This window comes from Triturus cristatus, chromosome 4_2 (assembly GCF_964204655.1).
Source record: "Triturus cristatus chromosome 4_2, aTriCri1.1, whole genome shotgun sequence".
In the NCBI taxonomy this organism is placed as follows: domain Eukaryota; kingdom Metazoa; phylum Chordata; class Amphibia; order Caudata; family Salamandridae; genus Triturus; species Triturus cristatus.
The window spans coordinates 640,571,306-640,595,945 of record NC_140586.1 but is presented as its reverse complement, the minus strand read 5'-3'; the positions used below and the strand labels follow the sequence as shown (position 1 = coordinate 640,595,945).

The following is a 24,640-nucleotide window of genomic DNA, read 5'->3' as shown; positions in this document are numbered from 1 at the left end:
ATTTTGCATCAGCGCACCACCTAAGCATCATGTCAGTCTGCCCTTAGAATCTGGCATCTTTTGATTCTCCTCTAGTGTCCATCCGCTGCTCGTGTTCTAATTAAATTTCTGTTTTCCAACCTCCACTCCTCGGTTATTTATGTCCCGTTCCCTCATAACAAAAAAAATGATAACAAACAAGCATGAGCACAGGCAGGAAGAAGTTGCCAGCAGTACAAGTACCAGAAAACTAGAAGACATTTTTTGTTAAAATCTTTTTTTAATCAGGTTTTTCAGTTGTATATAAAGTTGTCTTCGTTTGTATAAAGGTAACAAAAATGCTTAACACTTTCTATTGTAACTTTTCAACATAATGCACAGCAGCCACAATGCTCCAAACATTGCAAAAAATTCTGCTTAAACACATAAGATCCCAAAGGCGAGACCTATTGGCTATGCTAATGCTTGTTTTACTGGGCACTGTAGGCGTCTCCACCAACACTGCACTGACTACCCTTTTTAGGTCGAGGACCGCCGGTCTGCCGAAGGCAGAACCGGAAGTCGGAGATTTATTAGGTCGAGGACCGCCGGTCTGCCGAAGGCAGAACCGGAAGTCAGAGATTTAATGACTTGGAGAAGAGGGGCTTGAACCCGCCCCTCTTCTCCCCTGTTCTCCATTGGCTGGCCTCTTCAATGCTGGCCAGCCATTGGAGAAGAGGTCCCGTCACTCCGATCAGGCCCCGTCCTTTTCGGATCGGGGGGCGTGTTTTTTGCAGAAAGTCTAATTATCTCCTCCAGCCAATGGCTGGAGGAGATAACAGCAAAACACGCCCCCGAATCCGAAAACGACCTGCGTTTCTCCGAGGCATTTCTGCTCTGCCTCGGAGAAAGGCGGCGGTGTTCGATGACTGCTTGGAAATATGCTTTTTACAAAACGCTGCAAGTACTGAGGTACCGAAGATTCTCTGTTGCAGCAAGGCACTGAGTGGCGGTATATATCCCAAATTATATATAACAGTCGGTAGACGCATGCCTCTACAGTGTTCTCTTATATTTTGAAACCAGAATTGGTCAAGTTCGTATCCTTTCAAAGTTCCCTTTTCAAACAATCATTATCAACGCCAAGTCTGGCCCTGGCACGGTAGTGCGATTTTTGTTTAGTATTAATAAAATGTGACACTTCAGACAGCAGTTTCAGCAGAGAGGACAAAGAAGGAATGGGCATGGAATCCAAATACAGAAACTGAAACTTCTCTATCAAGGGGAAACATCACTGCCAAAGTTCAGAGCTTGTGAAAAAGCGACCAGCGAAATCACTTGCTAGTTAATGTTCGGGGGGGGGGCTAAGCAAAAATTTCGGGGGGGGCTGAATCTTTAAACAGTAGGCAGAGTGGCGCTGATTTCGGGGGTGGGGGGGCTGAATCTAGGCAGAGTGGAGCTGCGGGGGTTCTTAGAAGGGGTGAACCAACAGCGAGGCCTCATTAACATGCAAATGGTCTTTTTAAAGACCTGTGAAGTGCTCGGGCGCGGTTTTGTGTCTGCCCGGGAAGCGGTCTCATCCTGGGCTGCCACACACGACGGGGGGGGGGGGGGGGCTGAAGCCCTTTGAGTTCAATGGGTGTTGCGCGCCTGATCACAGGTAAATGCGGGAGAGAACGGGGTTATTGAGCAGGGCCGGGCTGGCTTGCCCGGGCATCGGGCGTTTCCTGTAGCAAAAGTGCTTCACAGTTAACCTCCCCCATGACCCTCCAGCTGGTCCGACATAATTGCCAGGCCTACTTTGGGGTTCCAGTTCGGCCCTGTTGTTGAGTATCCTACCCAGGGCTTTAAGTGGGATAAAAAACAAGCATTGGCATAGCCAATAGGTCTCGCTTTTGGGACCTTATAAGTGTTTAACTATGCAACAGTTGCATAACTAAATACTTATAAGGTCTCAAAAGCGAGACCTATTGGCTATGCCAATGCTTGTTTTTTGGTAGGCACGAAGAGCCACCCTCCCCCGTGTAATGCCAGCTGCTGCAACAGGGAGAGGGACGGACTCTGAGGAGAGAGAGCAGATGAGGAAAGAGCAACAGAGAACCAGTCTGCCAAGTAGGTGCGAACGTTAAAGTGAAAGTAATCATTTCGCGGGCGCTTTGATGTTCGCAGTGGCCACGGAGCTCACTGAGAACATCAAAGCGCCCGCCGAAATGTACAGGCAGGCTGCCAAATGGTGCGCGCGCCCGGCGCACATGCACTGTAGTTGGGGGCCTGAAAAGCACTGTTTGCACTTCCAGATCCCCGTTTTCTATAGCTCTCGCCAGAGCAGCGCTAAAGCGCTGTCTCAGGCGAGACCTAAAAATGGGTGGGGTTGGGGGGCGGTGTTGCGCGGGGTCTATACGACTTGTATTTTGCTGTCTCTTTTGTCATTGCATCCAGGCATAATGATACAACAAGTAACATGATACCTACAACAAGTTAGGACTATTGGCTTTGTCAATCGTTGTTAGTTGCATAAGATAAATTAGCAGTAACTGTGGCTTGTATATAATATTGAAAAAGCATCCACTTGAAGCCCTAGTGACACCACGACAATGCTACTGCTCCTGAGTTTCAAAAAGAGACAACAATATAATCATGCAGTGGCTGAACTCGACAGATTAAGAAATATATCCCAAATTATATATAACAGTCGGTAGACGCATGCCTCTACAGTGTTCTCTTATATTTTGAAACCAGAATTGGTCAAGTTCGTATCCTTTCAAAGTTCCCTTTTCAAACAATCATTATCAACGCCAAGTCTGGCCCTGGCACGGTAGTGCGATTTTAGTTTAGTATTAATAAAATTTGACACTTCAGACAGCAGTTTCAGCAGAGAGGACAAAGAAGGAATGGGCATGGAATCCAAATACTAATCATGCATATTAGTCTGGGCCACTGGCATTTTGCGATGCTGCAGCGTTTTCCTCATAATTATGGATTTGCCAAACTTCCCAAATAATGCTCGCATAATAAATCTCGCTTTTGAGAGTGATTAAGCTATTGACATTGTAAATAACAATGCCGTTTCTTTAAATGTTTTAAAAACAAAAACAAAAAAAAATAATGTCATGAGCAATGCCAATAGCTCTAACTTTAACAATGCCGAGACCGTTGCATTGTAAATGCTTGTTAATGGCCTCTCCGGGCTCGACTGCATTTCCGTGTTTATAGCTGCACACTTTCTCTTTCAGGCTAAGTGGCCGGCCCCTTTTTTCAGCAACTTCTATTGGCTATGAAGTTCCCTTGAACTGGACGTTATTGGTGAGTCATTCGTGAACCCGCCTTCCTTCTAAGCGTATGTGTTGCCCTGGCAACTGGACGCGGTACACTGGTGCAAGGGGTGCCGTGGCGTGTGAAAAGAGCGGGTGGCTGTGCCGAGACACGGTAAGTGCACTCTACTGATCGTATCGTGCTGTTTCAACTACGATTTCCTCAGGCCTAGGAAAGACTGTTCTTGTGGTTTGCGCCTTCCACAAGAAAAGTTAATGTCATCCAATACCGCCATAATCCGTTTGCGCTCTATTTGGACTTCTGCCTGCCTTTGTTATCGGATGTGGAAGGAAGGTTTGTCGCTTGGCACACATATTAGGCGCACGTTAACGGCATTCGAGCTATACCTACGGCATCCATGCCAGTGTGCCTACAGCTATTGAGGTTACTGAAAACGATAACGCTTTCAGGAGACTCCTAAAGACTTGACTAGCGCCAAAATGTCTTCGGGTAGTAGTGCGCGTTTTCAGTTTTTCTTTTCATGTAGTGGCAGATTTCCATGTTTGAAATCTCGTTGAGTAACAGTGCAACAAATGCACAAAAAACAGGAAATGCAGCAACATGACCCACTGTTAATAGCTTGTTCGAAGCCAATCTTTCCTTTTCAGGGCGGTGTAGAGTTACAGTGAATGTGATATTGGGAATTGGTGCTCATTTGGTGATAATTCACTCTTAGAAACCGACGTTTCTTAGAGGCTTTTGCTTGGATTGACAAGACTGTGTTCACTTTTCCACAGTGTTACCCCTTGCACCCACTACACATCTAGTGTCTCAATCCTCTTCTTTAACTGGTGCTTAAGGGTCCTCTATGGTGTTTCTCAGTTATTGATGAAATCACCGGGTTCTCTCCCACTTCCTCATATGTTTGACAATTGTAGGGGTTGTTCAAAATACACCTTTATTGTGCTTTTTACATCCCGCCAATAACATGTCCTTTTTACACTGCCATCCCAATGCATTTCGCGCATCCTGTGCGCTTCTTTATGGAAAATATATATCTATGCAGAAAAAAGTGGTATCATGAAAAGTAACGCTGATCCCTTTCACTGAAGTGCGTTAGTGCAGGGTGTACCACACCAGTCTCACCGCTGCTTATCTTTATTTGTGGTGTTAGTCTGAGCTCTCCAAGAACCTCTGACTCTAATTTGAATGAACACTCAGTTGGCACCTATCTTTCTCAAAATTCAAACGACCAATCCCCAAATCAGCATGTACCCTGAGACCATCGTTTCCAAGCACCTCAGCGCCTTTGCATGATACTCTTGTCCTATCGCTAGCCCTGTACCTCATGCGTCCCCCCAGGCTCTACACGCAGTGCTTCCCTTCCTTTCCATTGACAGCCGGCATCTACTCTTGAGTATCCATCCCTGAAAATCGCCCTCTCCACGAAAACAGCCTGTCCTTACCAACTGACTGTTCCGTATTACTTGTTTCCATCTACCTTGCGTAGTAAGACCGTGCCCAATGTGCGGTCCAGCATGTACTCTACTGATGTCCTGGGTGCGTCCGTGTGTCTGAAAAAACAGAAACAACTTGTTACTTAGAGCCTGATTTAGAAATTGGATTATAGCCTTATAGCCCGCCGTAGCAATGGTCAATGGAGTGCTCCGTGCTTCTACGGGCCAGTAAAGGCTCACAAAGCAACATTCCAATGTTGTTTTCAAAGGCCTCTCAGAGCCCGAGGGAATTTAAACCCCTCGAACTCTGAGAGGCCTTTGTTTTATTTTTTTGGAACATTCTACCCTCTAGTGGCAGAATGTTCTAACAGCCTAATAGCCCTTCGTAGCTGGGCTATACCGGATATTAAAGTCCTGCTTCCTTGTTAAAGTCCCTCGTCTTCGGCTTGGGCCTTTAACGCTGGAGTGGGCCTTTAATAGCCAGTATAGCCCACTATGGCTGGCTATAAAACTATATTAGACCATTGGAATGTGGAGCATTCCATTGAAGACAAGGAGCAGAGTGCTCCATGTTTCTACGGGCTGGTAAAGGCCCGCAAAGCAACATTCCAATGTTTTCACAAAGGCCTCTTGGTGCTCGAGGGGATTTAGCGGGACTTTGAATGAATATTAAATTTATAAAGTGCTAAGTTAGCCCAAGGGTGTCAAGGCGCTGCAGAGGACTGATGTACAAACCGAATAAAATACTCATACAGAAGTCTGTGTAAAGAGCCAGGTTTTCAAGGCCTTGCAGAAAGACCAGATAGACCATCAGGGAGAGAGTTCCACAACCTAGCAGCGGCAGTGGAAAAAGCCCTGCCTCCCCATCTAACCTTTTTTTACCTAGTAACTACTAGCAGATTCTTGCTAGCAGACCTAAGCTGCTTGGTCGGGGCATAGCGCTGGAACATCGCTTTAATGGACTCAGGGCCTAGGCCGTAGTAGGCATTATGGGTCAGGCATAGAGTCTTAAAGAGAATTCTTCGATCCAGAGGTAGCCAGTGCAACGAGATGAAGGCAGCCAAAACTGAGTGGTATTTCGGCAAATCCACCACCAGCCTCGCTGCAGCATTCTGCACTAGCTGTAACTGTCGCACCAAGCCTTTGTTAATGCCCTGATAGAGTGCATTACAATAATCGAGTCTGGACATTATTAGGGCAATAATTGCCTGCTTTCGTGATGCAAACAAAAGGTACTGGGAGATTTTTCTAAGGAGCCTGATTATCTCAAAACAGGTTGTTGGACCTGGCCCTTTTGGCAGGTTCACCCATAAACTTTTTGCAATTATCCTGGCCTTTTTCCCCTATGTAGTGTTAGTAGTTTTAGGCCTCTAGGCACTTTAGCACTGTGTCCCAGGGTAAAGTGCGTGCGCTCTGTGTTACATGTAGTGAGACTGGCCTGCCCTCCCATAGGAATGCATGGGGGATATGTGTGTCCATGGCAGTTCCTGATGTGAGAGGAGTGCAGGGGCGAGTTTGGTATGTGTGAACTCGTGAGAATAAATGCTGCGCAATGATGTGCACGGATGTATTATAACTATAGGAGAAGTGCCACTTCTAGAGGTTGGCGTGTCTTTGTGCCCTATGATGTGAATTGCCTGTCTGGAGTTTGAGTGACAGGGCTGGGGAATTCCAGTAGCCAGGGTGAGTCTGCCCGGTGGTGAATGGAGAGATCTGCATGTAGATGGGAGGGAGGAGTTGCACCTGGGACCTGAATAGGGCTGGGCCTTCCCTCCACAATGCTGGCTCCACCCCCCGTGGTGCGTCTGATGTCGCTGGCCTGTCCTGTGAATAGAAGAGAGGGGCTGAGCAAAACAAAGTGCTCAAGTGCTCCTGAACCAGTTGTATCTGGTTCCCCCCTTACCTGTGCTGTGTCACAAAGGGAAATGTGTGTATAAAAGTAGGGGCTGTGACCCCAAGAAAATGTTCTTGTTCTGGACTTGAATCTAACATGGGTGTGCTGCTGCTGGGGCTCAGGGGAAGGCTTGCCTCCCTGGGCCCTGCCCTACTCCTGGATGCCTAGAGGACTTTCCTTTGCTGGGAGCCGTTTTGCTCCCTCTTTGATGCCCAGGACTTCTTGGACCTCTTGCTCTTGATACTGATCTGGCCAGACTTTCAACAGCCTTCCTGCGCTTTATTTTGAGGCCTGGCACGCTTCGATTTAATTTCCCTAGGAGAGGGAGAGTCTGGGGGCTGAGCAGCCCTTGCCGAGGGAATCCCCCCTCGTTTGGGTTCCCCCCTCCTTGGGGGCTTTTGCGGGTGCCCCCCCCGCTTATTTCTCGTCAGTTAAGCAGGTGCCCACCCTGCGTCGTGTCGTGTATTTTTAATTGATACACGGGTGCCCACCCCGTGACTTCGCCTTAATGGATTGAGCGGGTGCCCACCCCGCTTGCTATTTTATTCTAAAATTAGAGGGAGCCTACCACTCAGTGATTGAATCCCTGCCGCCGCGAACCGCGGCCTGCCTGGTTGTGGGCGGGGCCTGCGGACGGAAGCAGGAAGAGGAGTACGGCGGGAAGTCCCGCCCGCCGAGAAGAAGACGCCCGGAGGGAGGAAGATGGCGCCTGCCTGTGCGGGGCTCTCATGGCCGAGGGAGAGCCCCGCAGGCGCCGACGAGTGCAGGTGGAAGGCGGAGGTGGCTCGAGGCACATTGCCGGTGCCTGCCCCCACTGCATGTGAAGAGGAGCAACCGTCCGGGGAGAGAGCCTCCCCTTTGCAGACCCGGTAAGTGAAGCCGGCTGGGGGAGAGTAGAATCTCTTCAGGGCAGTCCTGCTTGACAGAGGGCTGCCCCAACGGTTCGTCACGTATTTGTGGAGCCCCGGTGAGTGGGGGCTCCATGTCGCTTGATGCTCTTCAAGGCACCGTACCATTGCCCAATGTTGAGCGGGCCAGCCTCGCAGCGGGTTGCTCCACCGATCTTGGGGCATAGTTTGCTTAGAGCCAGTGCGCTCCAACGTGGGGGTACCATTGTTTTCAGAGCCTACGTGGCTTTATCGAGGGAGCAGGTTTTGTTAAGGCGCCGGTACGAGGCGCCGAGTCAGAGCGGCCCGTGTGTGCAGTGGGCCGCTCCAACGATGAGCACCTCATTTCTGAGCCTACGTGGCTCCGCAGTGGCATTGCTGTTCTAGAGCCCCGAGTGGCTCCAACAAAGGGGACATGTTCATTTTTAGAACCTGTGCGTGGCTCCACCATGCACATAATTATTTACAGCGCCAGTGCGCGCCACGTTCTAGGGGGAATTACTTGTTTACAGAGCCCCGTGTGGCTCCAACGCTGGCATTAGCATTTTTAGAGCCCCGTGTGGCCCAAACCGGTGCAGTATTTCTGTACAGAGCCCCGTGTGGCTCCCACATTGGGCACATTGATTTCGAGGGCTACTGAAAGCCCATGCCGCATTTGAGTATTCACAGCTGCCCAGCAAGTTGTGGGCAGCTGCATCGTTTAGGCGCACCATTCGTTTGGGGTGTTGTGAAGTCAGGAGTCAGATGCGCTCCTTTGCCCCACACTTTTTCAGCTGCCCAGCAAGTAGTGGGCAGCTGCCACGTTTAGGTTGGCGCAGTGGTGCACCCTTGACTTTCGCTGACTAAGCAGCAGCCCTGACTCTCGGGACATAGGGCAATTGAACCCCTGTTTGTGATGGCCAGCTGGCCAGGGGGGGATTGTTAGATGTGTAGGGCGTCAGGCCCTAATGTGATTTATGTCCATATGATTATGCCTACTGTGAGTTATGATTAGGAGGTTAGTGTCTAATGCGTTAGACTTCTAATGTGAGTGTGGTGCTTGGAAATGCTATTCATTTAGTATGATTTACGCCCCTGTGTTGATACCTCTAGAGGTGCGTTATGATTATGAGGTTGGTTCGCCTTTTATGGTTTATGCTAGTGATAGTTATTCCCTAATGTAGTTATACTTAGGAGGTCAGGGTCCAATGTGTTTAAACTTGTGAGAGAATTGTATAATGTGGTTATGCTGATGAGGTTGGCGTACAATGCGTTTGGCACCTAATGTAAGACTGAGCCTAATGTAGTTGATGTTACAGGCTGATGCTAAGTGCAGTGATTACCAGTAGTACTGGTTGTGTTCTATGTTTATGCTAAATTCTACACTTACTAAGTTCACTTTGTGATGGTTCTGACAGTGGCCCCTGTGGCCCTGTCATGTGTACATAATCCCTTGTAAATATTGCCCAGTGCCAGTTGGCACAGTGTATATTGTGTGATTACCATTCTAATGTGTTATGAAAATACAAAGGCTATTTTTATATATAACCTTGTGTGGAGTTTCTTTTGTGGTGGGCCTGGGATGTTGTTGCTGTGAGCGTGCGCAAATGCTTTACACATTGCCTCCGGAATAAGCCTGACTGCTCGTGCCAAGCTACCAAGGGGGTGAGCAGGGGTTATCTTTGGCATGTAACATCCTTGCCCTGACTAGAGAGGTGGTTTCTGCCTGGCTTAAGCGCCCGACTTAGCCAGCCAGAAATCCCATTTCTAACACAGGTGGACACTGTTCTGCTAATCTGTAAATTCAGGGACAGAGATGTGTCCACTATAACCCCCAGATTTTCCCCATGGGATACAGGGGATGGGCAGCTGCCCAGTGTGTCAGGCCACCAGTCATTCGACCAGATGTCGTGTTGGTTACCAATAGCAGGTATAGCCCAGCTACGAAGAGCTATAAGGCTATTAGAACATTCTGCCACTAGAGAGCAGAATGTTCTAACAAATAAAAGAAAGGCTTCAGGGAGGGCTTCTCAGAATCCTTTGTTCACAGCCACAGCTGTGAACAAATAAACATTAGAATGTTGGCGCTCCGGGCTTATACCAGCCATTATAAGCCCAGAGCTACTCCATTGTTTTCAATGGAGTTCCCAACATTCCAATGTTCTAAAATGGCATACTCCATCACAAACATGGCTTATATATACCGTCCACCGTATTACAAGTGCCATAGGGTATAACGCTCTGCTGATAAAGTGTACTGGATATCCTTCACATTTGTGACAGAGTCTTTCAAACTCTAAATCAGGCTCTTAGTCTTTCGCTGTGTAACTGTATATAAATATACCATGTCGTCACTAAGTCAGAGTAGCTTCTTAATATGCTTCCTCCCTGTTTCTCTCGGTTCCATGCACAATGCCCATGTAACCTGTAGCATCATCATCAGGCCAACTCACTGTTCATCTTTCAGACATTACTAACCTGTCCTGCATTTGCCTATACCTGCCAACATCCTTCTCAAGGTCTTCTCCACACATTTTTGATCTTGCAAATCAATTGCCTATTTTATTATAACCACACCATCGAGAAAGATACTGATCTATCATGAGTACATTTGAGCACATTACAATATTTAACGTATGAGATTTTACATCAGAGTTGTGCCAAAAAAGTGACACAACCGCAACACAAAATCTGAGCCTCAACTTATACATTTAAAAACGTGGCAGTAATTCTACTGGCTGCAAAGTCTGCATTTTAAAATATCTTTTGGGGTTAAGGCACCTGTGCCCAGTAATTCTCAGGGAATTATAATAATGGTAAAATAACTCTGGAGGTTAATGCACTTGCTGTGTTTGATCTCGTCTCAGTTTTGAATCAAAGTAGCTTAGAGGGTTAATATGTCTTCTGCAGAGCACATCATGTGACACACAGATTACATATTTGTATTTTATGTAGATGGGTAAGTGGGTTACTGCTTTTAATACAAAGATCCTTTTGTTACCTCAGTTCATAAAATTGTAACGCTTTTAATATAGCACAGTGAGCCATCTAGTACATATAACTCCTAAACCTTGTAACCCTCACTGTCTTTGGTAACACTTCCTGTACATTGGTTTACACACACGTGATTTATTGTCAATATATGATGTGTGCGTGTAAAGCTATCAGACATCCTAGATTGGGATGAGTAGTGCAATAAAAGAAATAAAACCAAATAGTTGTATTCAAATTGTTATTTGTGGGAATACCGGGACAGAAAAACACATCTGACATTCTTGCAGTCCATGTGTCTTATATACATGAACTGGAAAAAGTCGAAAGCATGCCTCTGTTAAGTATCTGTGAAGTTATAACAAGCTGTGTGCATTTATTTCCTCTCCATTGTATTTCTATCTAGGTGTGAGGTTCCAGATAGCTACCTGCCAGGATACTCCAACAAAAGGAGGCCTGATGGCCCCTTAACTTCAGTCTTTGTTTTGGGCTCACCTGGAATTTACAATACCCAAGCCCCCTCGCCTGCACATTGCTGCTCGGAATGAAAGTAGAATAATGTGCAGGTTCTGATGAATGTATCCCAGTGTTGGAAAATTCTTGAAATACTCGTCATTCTCTGTCAGCTTCACATTTCTTAAGGTCATGCTTTTAATTGTAATACTTAGTTCGAAAAATATGTTTACATATGTTAATTTCCCTTCCTCACTTTTGCTGGGCTGTTTTTGTAACAATGCTTCCTCACTTTTTAGAGTTTATTTTTGTAACAATGTTTTTCTATTGACCTGGTTTCAGTGTAGTTGACTCAATTGTTTTCCTTGTATAATCCCTTCCTTGGAACTTCGCGAGCATTGCTCTTTCCTGCTTCTCATATTCTTGTGGGTCAGAGACAATGGTTTTACTTTCAGCCGCTGGTCATAACGATTGGCTCTCAAAGGAACCATTAGGGTGGTGACTGTTCACATGCATCAGACTGTTTCCCTCTGAATTTAGAGAATAAGGATGTTTTACATGGTTTGACCATCTTGGACAGTGCCTATTGCAGCCCCTAATGGGCCCCTTTTGGATTTGGCCTTTTGGTGCTATCTGCATATTATATCTGTAGGAAATACGTTGAATGATAGTGGTGCGAGTGGGCACTGGTATACTTCACATCATACCGTGTTCTGTGGTCTCTGCTTGTGCCTCCTCAAGGAAGTGTCACTCAAGCACCCTAAGCCCCTTGTGAGTGGTTAACTAAATTATGATCCTTGTGTGAGTCAGTGTTTGTGCAGCAGAGGGATCGTGAATGTGAATATTAGGGTAATCCCAGCACCATTCCAAATTTCCTCTGTTGAAGTTTTGTAAGTCAAACTTGGTAAAATGTTCCAGGTGAAAACATTAATTGTATTCTGATGCATGCAGAATTTGAGGGGGAACTTACCAGAGGTCATTATTTATTTTCCAGAGGAAAACCCTTAAAGAGAGTATTTATGGAAGCTGCTAAATACAGCACACCTCGTTGTCCGTATTTGCAGGATGTGATAAATGTCCCCAGCTGAATCATAATTTGAGCCATAGGCTGGTGATGAGTAGGCCTGGGCAGTGAACTCCGCTCCGTTTGCGGAGTTTTCTGCACCCCGCAGAAAACTATGCTCTGTGTAGCGCAGCAGAGCTTTTCTCTGCTCGTGCCCGCCAACTGTAAGTTGACAAGCACGAGCTGCCGCTCGGGTAGAATTTCTACTTGAGCATTAGGAAGACGTTCGCGCTGAACTCCGCTGCTTGCGGAACTCCACAAAGTTTTTTTGTCGCTTGCAAACTCCGCCCTGGCCTGGTGATGAGAGGACATGTGTTGTGTATATATGGCCTGCACATGCTGTGAGGGCTCTGGTCTCAGTGTGTGGGCTGAATCATTGCAGCCACAATCCATTTACTCCCAGCATTTCTCCTTGCCTGCAAACTCCTTCCATTCTACCTGGAGATATCCTCGACTTGCTGCAGCTGCATTGGACGCCATACTTTGTCCATGGTTAAGTACCTTATTGTCTGCTGGGCAAGGCAGGCAAGTATATTAATGCTGAACTGATTATTGGCACCCATTGGGAGGCGGGGGATCTAAACACATTTCTGTGCTTGAAGCACAGTGTGTTCATATCAGCCTATACTGTTGTGCTGAGTGAGTGTAGTGGATCGGACCGTCTACAGGAGGGTTTTATAGGGGAAAGTTATATACCTCTCTGCCACAAAATTGGGTGGGTCCCTCAGGGTTTTTTGCCAAGCATGATAGATGATGGTCTTTCCATCCCTCAATGCAACCCCGGTCCTCTCTCTACTGAGGGTTTTTCATGTGTACAAATGAAGATTCCAGCCCTGTGGCCCACGTGCCCTGAACATTTGATCAGTTGCCTCTGTCTCCGTATTTATTCTCAATGTGTAAGGTGATCCGGGCCATGTCTGCACGAATGTCCCCATGGCTCCCACGTTTAGAACATTATCATCCATGTCAAAATTTAGGAACATATCAGGGGGATTTTTGGAGAAAACCTTGGGGTAGTTTGATTTTTCTATTTAGTTTTCTTATGCTGTAGGAAGTTTTAGCTGGAGCAAAAGTAAAATGACAGGAATTTCTGCTGAAAGAATCAAAAGTCTCCTGCCTATATAGCGTGTTAGCATGTATTAATTAGGCATGTGTACATGTTCTCTTATGTAGTGAAAACCTAGCCAGAAAGCAGTGACACGGGGTACAGTAGATGGGGAGGAGGACACAGGGAACCAATGATTCTAAGAGGTGGGGCCATGGACTGTAGTGATGCTCTTCTGGAAAGCCATTGAGCAATTATCAAAGAAACAGATAACTCAGCCAAGCAATCATTACTTGTGCACATCACAAGGCATAATGCTATAAGCTGCTTCTTGCTTTTGCAGTCACTGGCCAAGTGGGCGATTATAATGTGGCACAAGGGGTGCTTAACTATCATTTTGGGCCCCATGTCAATCCTGACAATGACATATGCCAGTCAGTGACAGAATATCGGCAATTTATCAAAAACGAAATTCACTTCTGTGTCAAATTTACTAGCTTTCAATAGTATGCACTGAACCAGAATCTGCACTCAACCATTAAGTGTCATAACAAGTCTATTTGAATAACTATACTTTATTACACACAATACACAAAAAGACCCGCTTTTGATTGCATTTAATTTTAAAATACATTTAAAAAATCATCCTAATGATGTAACTGATTCACAATGTCTGTAGCCACAATTTTTCATGAACACTTTATAGGTATAAAATAATCACATCCATATTATGTATCTAAGACAAAACAAAATACAACAATATGTCAATATATTTACACCAGTGGTATAGTTGTCCAAGAAACAGTAGATATGTCAGTCCAATTTTTCATAAACTCATTTCCTGGTATGTACTACCCATGTACACATAATACATAAAATAAACCTATTAAAACAGTATATCAAGCCATTGATCCATATGTCGACGCGTTTCGGTGTATCTTTTGCTTCCTTAACACCTTCTTCAGGACTCATATAACATTCATGACTTTTTCATAATTTCCATGAAAACAGACCATACATCTAAAAATAAACAGTAAAATGCAATTAGATTCAATTATTTTCTTGTGTGAACATAGACTATTAAATTGGTTCAGTGCACTCTATATTTATTTGTGATCATTTCAGATTATAATTATATTATTCTCTATGTCTCGGTTGATGTGTTATTTCCAGACCACTATATTTTCTTTTGCTTCCATATTATAAGGAAACACTTAACGCCTCGGTTGATAATTATTTTCAAACCATAGCCATAACACATATTTCAATGTTTTTTTATTATTTTATTTTAAAACCATTATACAGAGAAAACTATAGCGGGTCTCACCCAAATTTTATCTCAGCAGGGAAATATCACTTGTGCAGTCGTATTTAAATCCTGTTGCACCTTTTCGCTGATATTCCTTCTTTTTGGGCTATTTAGATTGGCACCCTATAAATAACGGGCCTATTAATCACATATCCTTTTTTCAATTAAATTAACATTACCACGCACCACTTCCCATTACTTATTTAGAAGAAGGCAGGGGTGTCTGACATAATCAAATCAATTCGGACATCCTCTTCAGAGGGTACATACCTATTAGTGGAATATTTATGTTTTTATTCATCCAACTTGTTAACTCTTAAAATCTCCTAGTTATTCTACTATAATCATTTCACACACTTACCCACTAGTCTTTCTACCCTCTTATGGCTCCTGTTTCCTTTTCAGAGCTGGCTTCATTAAATCACCAGTCAATCTTTCTTTTGTTACTGCTGAAAAAGGGATTTTTTTGACCAGTCTTTGTCAATTTGATCAGGCCCAAATTCCTACATGTAAGGCGAGAGAGAATATATTTATTTATAATATAGGGAACAACAACATCGTGTTGACCGGATATTGTGTAAAGAATATTGAGGAAATGAATATTGAGTGGGTAAGGGCAAATAGGTAAGTATACATTTACTATTCTTAACTCCAAATCTACGTACCTTGATGATATATATCGTCAAGGTACATATATGTGGAGTTATATATAGTAAAACTTTACTTGCCCATAGAAAATGACCCACACGATATTCTTGTCCTCAATATTTGTGACACGATATTCTGTCCCACGTTATTTGTGTTTCCAATTTTTTGTCCAAATACCAGATATGCCCTCCACCGTGCCAAACAAAAGGCCAAAGAAACCATAATTGCTTTCCACTCTTCCTGCACAACGTTGCCAGCATGTTTGAATTTATTGCATCATGGGAAGAAATCCATGCCTAAATAATTTAAGGCTGCTGCTTCACAAACACACCCAACCAATTCCAAGAGGAACGAGAATGGAACTACACAACATGATGACTCTGGGGGCAGTCACAATACATTTCATAAACTTGTGCATTCCATATTGAGACATCTTCTGCTGGAGTATCAGGTAAGACTGGGTCTGTGGCTTATGTGAATGAATTCTCTATGCACTCAATCCAGAATGTGTGGCCGAGAAAGAAAAGCCCAGGTTGATAATGTAGGGCCATCGTCCCACACCACAGGCTTCCCTGCAAGGGAAAAAAACTGCTGGATGTGCAGGAAAGTAAAACACTAGCCCGATGTATGTCACTCTGCTGCACAGTCCCTAGGCTACAAAGTGAACTGCAACAGTGTGATTACATATAAGAACACTACTGCCAGACAATGCAGATACACACCTGGAAAAACTAGGCCTTGTCGATGATGATAATGTCCACATAATATGAAAGGTGGGTGGCAAAACTATAAAATGGAAATCACACCCAAAATGTAACATACACATTTAAGATGGTTGTAGCACCAATCTACACAGGTGCTTTCATTGTTTCATGTTGAAATGTTTTCCAAAAATACAATTTATTCCCAAGCTGCTGAGGCAGTGCAATAAGATGCACCACAACACTGCCATACATTTTTCACATGTGTACCTAAATAGCAAACAAGGCCAACTTACTGGAACAAGTGGTAATAATTTGAAAAGTCAAATTTCTCAATACCATGGGTGTCCCCGGTGGTCAACACAAAAAAACAAAGCTACCCGGCAAAGTTTGGTTTTCTGTGCAAATGTACATACCAACGAGCTCCTCAGAAGGCAACTCTAAATCACTCACATGGTGGATAATTTGGACTCTGAGGTGAATGGCTGTAAGTGGTTCTCCAACACTAATCTTAATGTGGAGTAAAACTTCTCAATGTATCACCGCCTTCTCAATCCCGGTGTAATTGAGATTTCTAGAGCTGCATGCAAGAAGTGGAGTCTGTCCTTGTGAGAGTCCTAAATATCATTGATGACATCCTGGTGTATTCTGCTTCCATAGACTTCAGCTGTACTCAAAAGAATCCGGCATAGCAGTTTGGCACCGTACTGCAATAAACTTGAGGTTCTACAATCAAATATTCAGTTTGTCAGATATCAGTTTTCTACAGACAGTGTGACACTAGACCTAAAAAAGCTAAACAACATCAAAGCTGCCTCAATGAGCGTCGGGAGTCTGCAGTTTTCTGGGTACACCTACATGCCGGGGGACACTTCATCACTATGTCACAGCACTGACAACACTTTAGGAGATCTTCTTCTAAAGGATACTCTCATTGGAGTGAAATAAACCACACAAAAGGCATTTCATGGTACCTCCTTGCTGATACAAATATGCAGTGCTAACATCCAAGAAAATTCATAATAGGCAGTAGATGTCAATGCCACTGGTATAGGATCCCTCCTCCAGCAACAAGTCAACAAAGAATGGCCACCCATTGAACATGCTAGTCTGGCTTTCATGACCACCAAGCAGTGGTACAGACACATAGACAAATAAACAGTAGCATTAATAGGGGAGTGCTGTCATTTTCATATTTACTTATTTTGCAGTGAATTCCAGATTTCCAAATAACACAATCTTTTAATAGCTCTGTTTCAGGAATCGTCTCCAAAACCCCTCAAAGGATTAAATACGGATTCTCCAGTTGCAGAAATAGTAATTCAACATGACACCTATGCCTCTTAAAGGCAAACTAGCAGGCTACCCTCAACAATATGCTTGGCAAGCAACCACTGATGAGGCTACTCAAGCCACAGAAACAGCATTTGTGTTTGTCTCAAAGTAGATGAGTCAAGACCACATCCAATTGTTATAGATAAGCAAATTTCTACCCCCATTGTGTACAAGTAAGTAAACATTATCAAGACCCCACACAATGCAAGCAATTAAGGCAAATATTTCAGAGATGGCTTCATCGGATTGAAAGTGTTCAAAAGACAATTCAATCCTTACATAACATACGCCATGGTTTTTCAATCACAGATGAAGGTTTTCTATTGAGAGGTTCTATGGCAGGGGTCTCCAACCTTTTTTGTAATAAGTGGTACTTCAATCAATCAATCAATCACTGCATTTGTAAAGCGCGCTACATACCCGAGAGGGTCTCAAGGCGCTGGGGAGGGGGGGGGGGGGGTGCTACTGGTCGAAGAGCCAGGTCTTGAGGAGTCTTCTGAAGGCCAGCAGGTCCTGGGTCTGTCGTAGGATGGTGGGGAGAGTGTTCCAGGTCTTCGCGGCGAGGTAGGAGAAGGATCTGCCGCCGACGGCGGTGGTTTTTCGGATGCGAGGGACTGTGGCGAGGGCGAGGTTGGCTGAGCGGAGCGGAGGCTTCGGGTGGGGGTGTGGAAGCTGAGTCGGTTGTTGAGGTAGGTGGGTCCGGTGTTGTGCAATGCTTTGTGTGCGTGGATCAGGAGCTTGAAGGTGATCCTTTTTGTTGACGGGGAGCCAGTGCAGGCCTCTCAGGTGGAGTGTGATGTGGCTGCGGCGGGGTACGTCGAGGATGAGTCAGGCCGAGGCGTTCTGGATGCGTTGGAGTCGTCTCAGGAGCTTGTTTGTAGTTCCTGAGTGGAGGGCGTTCCCGTAGTCGAGTCTGTTGGTGATGAGGGCCTGGGTAACGGTTTTTCTCGAATCGAGGGGGATCCATTTGAAGATCCTGCGGAGCATACGGAGGGTGTTGAAGCAGGACGCGGAGACGGCGTTGACTTGCCTGGTCATGGAGAGAGTGGAGTCGAGGATGACCCCCAGGTTGCGTGCGTGGTCCCTGGGTTCCGGGGCTGTGCCTAGTGACGTGGGCCACCAAGAGTCGTCCCAGGCTGATGGGGTGGGTCAGAGAGTGAGGACCTCTATCTTGTCTGAGTTCAGCTTCAGTCTGCTGTCCTTCATCCAGTCGGCTACGGCCTTCATTCCTCTGTGGAGGTTAGCTTTGGCGGTGTGGGGATCTTCGGTGAGGATATGATACTTATGTTCAATGAAAATCATATTGATCTACTAATATTTTTAGTGTGATTATAGTGACATATCAGATAAGATTACGTTAGTGGCTATACCGTCCCAAGATTACCCGCAGTGATTGCCTCAGTGCACCAGGCACAGTTGGCATCAGTGATGTGAAAATGAGTTTAGCAATTTGGAAAGCATCAGGATTATTCATGACAACCAAAGCTGCAATACCCCTAGCAACAAGGTAATCATTTAAGTACTGTCTCCCCAGTGCCTCATAATTTATTATTCAAATATGAGCTTTAAATATATTTTGGAAATCCAGCTATTTGTCTCCAAACATCCAAACATATGAGTTTGGCAAATACCAGTCTCAAATATTTGCATTTCAATTTTGGGATACATATATTAAGTCACTCAAGCGAAAACTTCTACTTTAGTAGGCGAGATACTTGCTGGGGAAGCCTGTTCTATGGTGTTATTCCACCAACTTTAGCACCTCGTAATCGTAAACTGAATCTCCCCCATGCTACACACCAAGACATAGGAGAGACTCAAGTGAGGATGCAGCAAACGCTTTTGTTCTTATGCATTAACAATCAAGGAGAAACAATGGAACTATGACAAAATGACTCCTCACCTTCCAAGCTGCAAGTCAAGAAGAACCTCTGTCGCCAAAGCCATCTAAAATAGACATTGGGTCGGACGAAGTGCTGACTTTGGCTGTTGTCCAGGGAGAGGGCTAGTCCGAGTACAAGCCACTTTGCAGCTACACTGTAGGCAAGACCTCAAAACCCAGATATCGTTTTAAAAGTAACAAGAAAACGTGAATGTAAGGTATTCAGCTTTTAAAAATCCTTCCACTTTGCACTTATCATAAATCCTAACGCCATGGAGGAAATGAAGGCGGGGCTGCTTAGCAGCTGCCTAGCGGTTTGTAGATGATGCATACATTCTTGGAGATACACTATGGAGAGCCTGGCTGGTTCTCCGTGAGTGATCTGGCATGCACATGTAGGCAAGAGTGAAATATAAGCCTATATTATTTATTTTAAAAAAACATATCCCCTCAAGAGGATGAACAATTATTTCCCAGCCTCTCAACTATTTAGGCACAATGCTCATTCATCTTTCAGTGTTAGCTCGCGTTGTGTTGATGGTTTTCGTAAACTGGATTTTGTCCTCCTGATCATTAGATTATTTTTTTTTTTAAAGAGGAAAGCTGTCAACTGTATTTAAAAAGTATACTCTTCTGAGTTGTTGTATATGTTCATTATGTACTCTTACTCGAACATTTTAATTAATGATAGTGTGTGGGTCTGTCAATACTTGATGCGTTTGTCATCTCTTTTGGAAGGCTTTAATAGTGTAATTGACTTCTAAACAACTGAGTTGAAAATCTCTGTTTAGAGAGATTCTAGTTAGTACACTAAGGTGCATATGCATCAAAATTCGGAAAAGCGAGTCCTTATTAGCGATAAATAAGGAATCGCAAATAAGGATTTGTTTTTCGGGATGCATGTACAGATTCGGTACATTTTAGCGATTCGGTAAAAATCGCAAAAACAAACCGAATACACAATAGCGATTCCTAAAAATAAAAATTTGCTATTACCGAAATCGGTATTAGCGATTTCGGTAATAGCGAAATCGCTAATAGCGATTTCGCTAAAAACGGGTCGCTCTGGAAGCAGGCTGATGACATCATAACCAGGAAGTCATCCAGCCCATGCTTCATTCAGTGCTCTGAGGAGCTCAGAGGAGGAGGCAGAGCACAGAAGCTGAGCTGAGAGACTTCACCCTCACAACCCAGCCACACTACAGCTATCCAGGATGCACAACAATGCGTCAAATCTATCTGCCACGCCCAGGAAGAGGAAGAGAAAGTTCTCTGATAGGGAACTGGAACACTTGATAGAGGGGGTGAGCAGTAAGCATGACAGACTTTTTGGAAAGTTGTCCCTCAAGGTGACAGAAGCCGAGAAGCGCAAGATATGGCTGCGCATAAAGGAGAGGGTAAATGCTGTGGTAGTCACGCACCGCAGCATTGACGACCTGAAGAAGAGGTGGTATGACCTCAGGAAAAGGGCGAAGGAGCGCATTGCAGAAAGGGTGAAGGAAGCAGCTGGCACAGGAGGGGGGCCATCCAGAGTACCTGCCAACACAGCCCTGGAGGACCTCGTTGAGGGGACTATTGAGCCAGAGGCAGTCGTGGGAGTCACCCAAATGCACACTTCCGGCGCAGCAACCACAGAACAAGGTAAGATGCATGCCTGCGCTGATACGCTGCGTATTGTATACCCATGCACATCTCCCCAGGCTAATCACAGTGAGCAGGAAGAAGTGGATTACACACATACCCTCACATACGAATTGCATCATGGGAGATGTAGTCATGTTAGCCAAGTGTGCATGTATGATCACCAATGCGCAAGAAATGAGCCCAGCAGTACAGGTCCAACAGTGTGTCTAAATCTGTTATTTATTATGTTAAAAGTAGGCGAAATGATAAACAGATAAAGTAACAAAATAAAATAACAATGCACTGTTTCACACACAGATGCATCTCCGGTGGACTCCTGCGCTGTGCTGCTGAGTTTATTCTCATCCTCCTTGCACGTAGAGGGCTGCCGTTTTGGAAAAGAATACGGGGACTCCAGTGCCATTTTTGAAGGGTTTCTGATTCATTACACCTGTGATAAACGTAATTTTTTTTTTTTTTGTGTTTCAGCAACTTTACCTCCCGTTTGAGATTCCCCTTATTTTTCTCATGCTAAATAGCGATTTTGATGATTTTCGGTATTAGTGATTTTTGGTGAATTCATTTGCGATTCTTTGTTTGCTAATCACTATTGGCAAGCGCAATTGGTGTTTTCGCTATTTCCGATTATTTATTTTGCGATTCGGTAATCTTCTGGGTTTTTTTTTTAGCGATTCTTTCGTTTTTTCACTATTGGGGTTGATGCATTGGAATCTGTTGTTTGGCGCTCGCTAACGGCCTATTTTACCGATTCGCTAATTTAGCGAGGACAATTTTGCTTGATGCATGGGCCAGTAAGTTTTTAAGTAATTTGTCTAGTATTTGTGCTGCTTGAAGGCGTTTATTTTAGTAAAATCAATTAATATGACTTTAGCATTGTAGTATGATAGATAATATATTGTGCTCCAGTGGCTAAGTTGTTGACTTTAGAACCTTCAGTTCTAGGTTATAATTCTGGCTTCACTATATGACCAAATTAAGAATTAAATTGTGCGATTTTGGTCAAATCAGTTTGTCTAGTGCCCTAAATCATACACACAGGCATATTAAGTATATAGTGGGCTGCCTAGTCCTATCCAGAGCCCCCACATTACATCCTTGTTAACGCCATTCTGTCACAGAGGACTTCACTATACTCTGGATGCAGCACTGATCTCTTGTTGAGGATGAAGCTGTTAACCCCTTCCCTGCTCATGACGGAACCGTTCCGTCATGAGCCACGGTTGGCGTGTGCTCATGACGGAACGGTTCCGTCATGACAATCCTGTTGGCGGCCGCTCCGCCTCCGCGGCGCTGTTTCCCCGCCTGTGCGAGGGGACAATGCAAATGGGCGGAGTCATGACGGAACCGTTCCGTCATGAGCACAGCTCAACTGTGGCTCATGACGGAGCGGCTCCGTCATGAGCACAGGCCCACCGCGCTGCCCCCCTGCCCCCCCCAGCGCTGCAGCGGAATGTCCGCAGCAGCGAAGGGGTTAAAATGACAAGCATTGACAAAGCTCATAGGTCTCAGCCGGGACACTGGTGCACAGACATTAGTTTGCCAATGCTTGTTTTGGTTTTGGCATTGTTAAAGGCAAAAAAAAAACTGTTGTAAGATGGCCAGCAGTGCTTTCACACAAATGCATAGACTGCAATCTTAGAATGGTCTTCGCAATGCTTTATGAAATACCTTTTAAGATGCATTCTTGTATTATGCGCACATAGGTGGTTTCTTGGAATGGTTTTTCATGAAGCATAACACAAACCATTCAAAGATGTCGTCCCTCTTATGCGTGTAAATTCCCATGCCTTGGCTGTTATCTTGGAATTGTTTAAAATCGTTCCAAGATTGCTGCCCACCACTGCATTAGCGCCAGATTTAGGATTGAGCACTGGCCAGCAAGCAGGTGCTGAAGACAACAGGATTGTAAATGAGCCGAGCAGGAAAAGGGGAGAGAAAATAGTCCCTCACGAGCTGCAGTGAAATATTCTGATGTCAGCAGCGGAAGTATACAACTTATCCAATCAACAGACAGTGAGATAGAGTCCTCTCTGGTAGCGATAAACATAAGAATGGGGAGGAAAGTGACTATATGAGGAGCAGGGATCTGTGAAAGACAAGAATGCTATTGACTCATGGATAAGGTGTGGATCGATAGCCTAATTTATATATATTAGCTACAATAAGTCTGTTGCCAACACACAATTTACGCAGCCATTAGATGAGCGATAATTTAAATGTCTACGCAACTTTACTCATTGGGGATGGATCTGCGTTTATCAAATGCCTAAACATATAACTGATGTTGCATAATTAATATAAATAATACCATGTCTTGTCGATTTGTGTTTCTTTAGACATGTCTGAAATCGCCAAGGATAAGGCTGCTCGTTTTTTAAAGAAAAGAGGTAGTGTGTCGTCTTTAAGCAGCCATGAAGTCAAAGCAAAAGAAAGCATTGGCAAGACCAAAGAGTAAGTTACTTTTGTGGTTTGTGTATGGCTTGCTCTCTGCCTTATTAGTCACTTACAAAGTCTACACAAGAATGTGCTTAAAATGTTTGTTCGAAAAATGTGCTTATTTGTTTAAAGCGAAATTGTAAATTATTTATTTTATTTGATTACAACGATTGGATCTTCTTACAGGCTTACATTTTGACCCAAAAATGGTAAGCACCCCAACATGTACCAGAGAATCACCTCTTCTCAACTAACATCAACGTACCTTTACTTAAATTAGGCAATTAGAGTCTGAGAAAAACTCCAGGGAACAAGAGAAAAAATGCTAGACTTGAGTCACCTACCATGGTTTTATTCCTAGCTGTGAAAAATGGTGGCAGTTTTTGCCAAGCACATAGTGAAAGCATTCCCAATTACCTGTGGTTTTCGTATATTGACTAGCAATGTCTGATGCACCATGTTTCTAGGGCCTCTTTGTGCACAGTTACACACTCAGTATACAGACCCTTTCATCATACCACTTTACAGTAAGTGGCATGATGATGAGACCTTTTCTCTCAGTACAAGCCCCAAATGTTTGGAACTCACTACCAACTAGCAATAGAAGCACCCAGGAGCAAAAACACTTCAGAAGACAGTTGAAAACACAGTTGCACTCTCATGCACAATCCTCAGTTTATAACCCACAGATTGTAAACAACCCAGCCACCAAACTGCTTTCGATATGCAGATAAGCTAAGAATGGCAGGCCTATGCTTTGCTGTGGCAATATATAGTTATGTACTTGCATATATAACAGTTATGTCCCACAATAATACTAAGACCATACTATGGGCATGCAACAAATTGTAAGTCATACCTCTTACATTCACATAAGAAATCGGTTACGAGGGTTGTCCATCACCAGCACTGTAGATCAAAAACTAGACATCACATAGTGAACAGACATGGATTAACTGACGAGATATCTGTCAGACACTACTGGATCATTTGGAGGGCTTTAATATAGTCCACTACTGCAGGTCCCAAATATCTATACATTCCAACCACTTCTTTACATCTCTCAATGACAGATATGGTATGATAATAACAATGCCCATCACAATAGATCTCTCTTCTTCTCTCTCTCGCCAACCTTGCCAGCTCAGGACCACAACTATAAGCAAAATCTCAGATTAGACAACTCAGTGCAGTAACCAGCTAAGCAGACTGCCATCATAAGGAATACCATAAAGGGACCAGAAGGGCTGTTCAAAGCTGCCAGCAGACTGAAAATGATAAAACTGTGCTTCTGTCTCTTACACTTCATCCACCACACTGCTACGGACTGTGTCCCATAACACAATAATCGCACCTCGGTGGTCATCACGCACATGGAAACACTGCCCATTTTGGACCTAAAAAACGACAACCTCATTGCAACCACACACCTTAGACAGTGTAGCATGCTACTATTGTAGGCAAGAGCTTCAGTCTTCCACATAGGGGTAGCAGCACTATATAAATACTGATTAACAATACAATACAATTACACTCCCAAAATAAAATATTTACCCACACCTCCTCGATGTGTCTTTCAGAGTGTGCAGTTGTATAAATGCCCTATCAAGTTATACTCCAATATTGATAACAATCAAATATTTATTTGTTATTCTTTTATTGTGCTTTATCACCAAAAGCTTGGTACAAGGTGCTTGATGTAAACT

General features: G+C 44.3%; 1 protein-coding gene across 2 annotated transcripts in view; it reads left to right on the top strand.

Annotated features, from left to right (window-relative positions):
- The first annotated feature begins 3,308 nt into the window (after positions 1-3,308).
- The window catches only part of DYNLT5 (dynein light chain Tctex-type family member 5), an 80,673-nt gene continuing 59,341 nt past the window's right edge, over positions 3,309-24,640 (top strand). Inside the window, exons 1-2 of one of the 2 annotated variants that reach the window (XM_085602343.1) lie at positions 3,309-3,384; positions 22,835-22,949. In XM_085602343.1, coding sequence (XP_085458469.1) covers positions 22,837-22,949 — 113 coding nt within the window. In that variant the 5' untranslated portion in view covers positions 3,309-3,384; positions 22,835-22,836. Of the gene's footprint in view, positions 3,385-20,661; positions 20,940-22,834; positions 22,950-24,640 lie in introns of those variants that run through there. The other variant, XM_085602345.1, reaches the window with a different exon arrangement.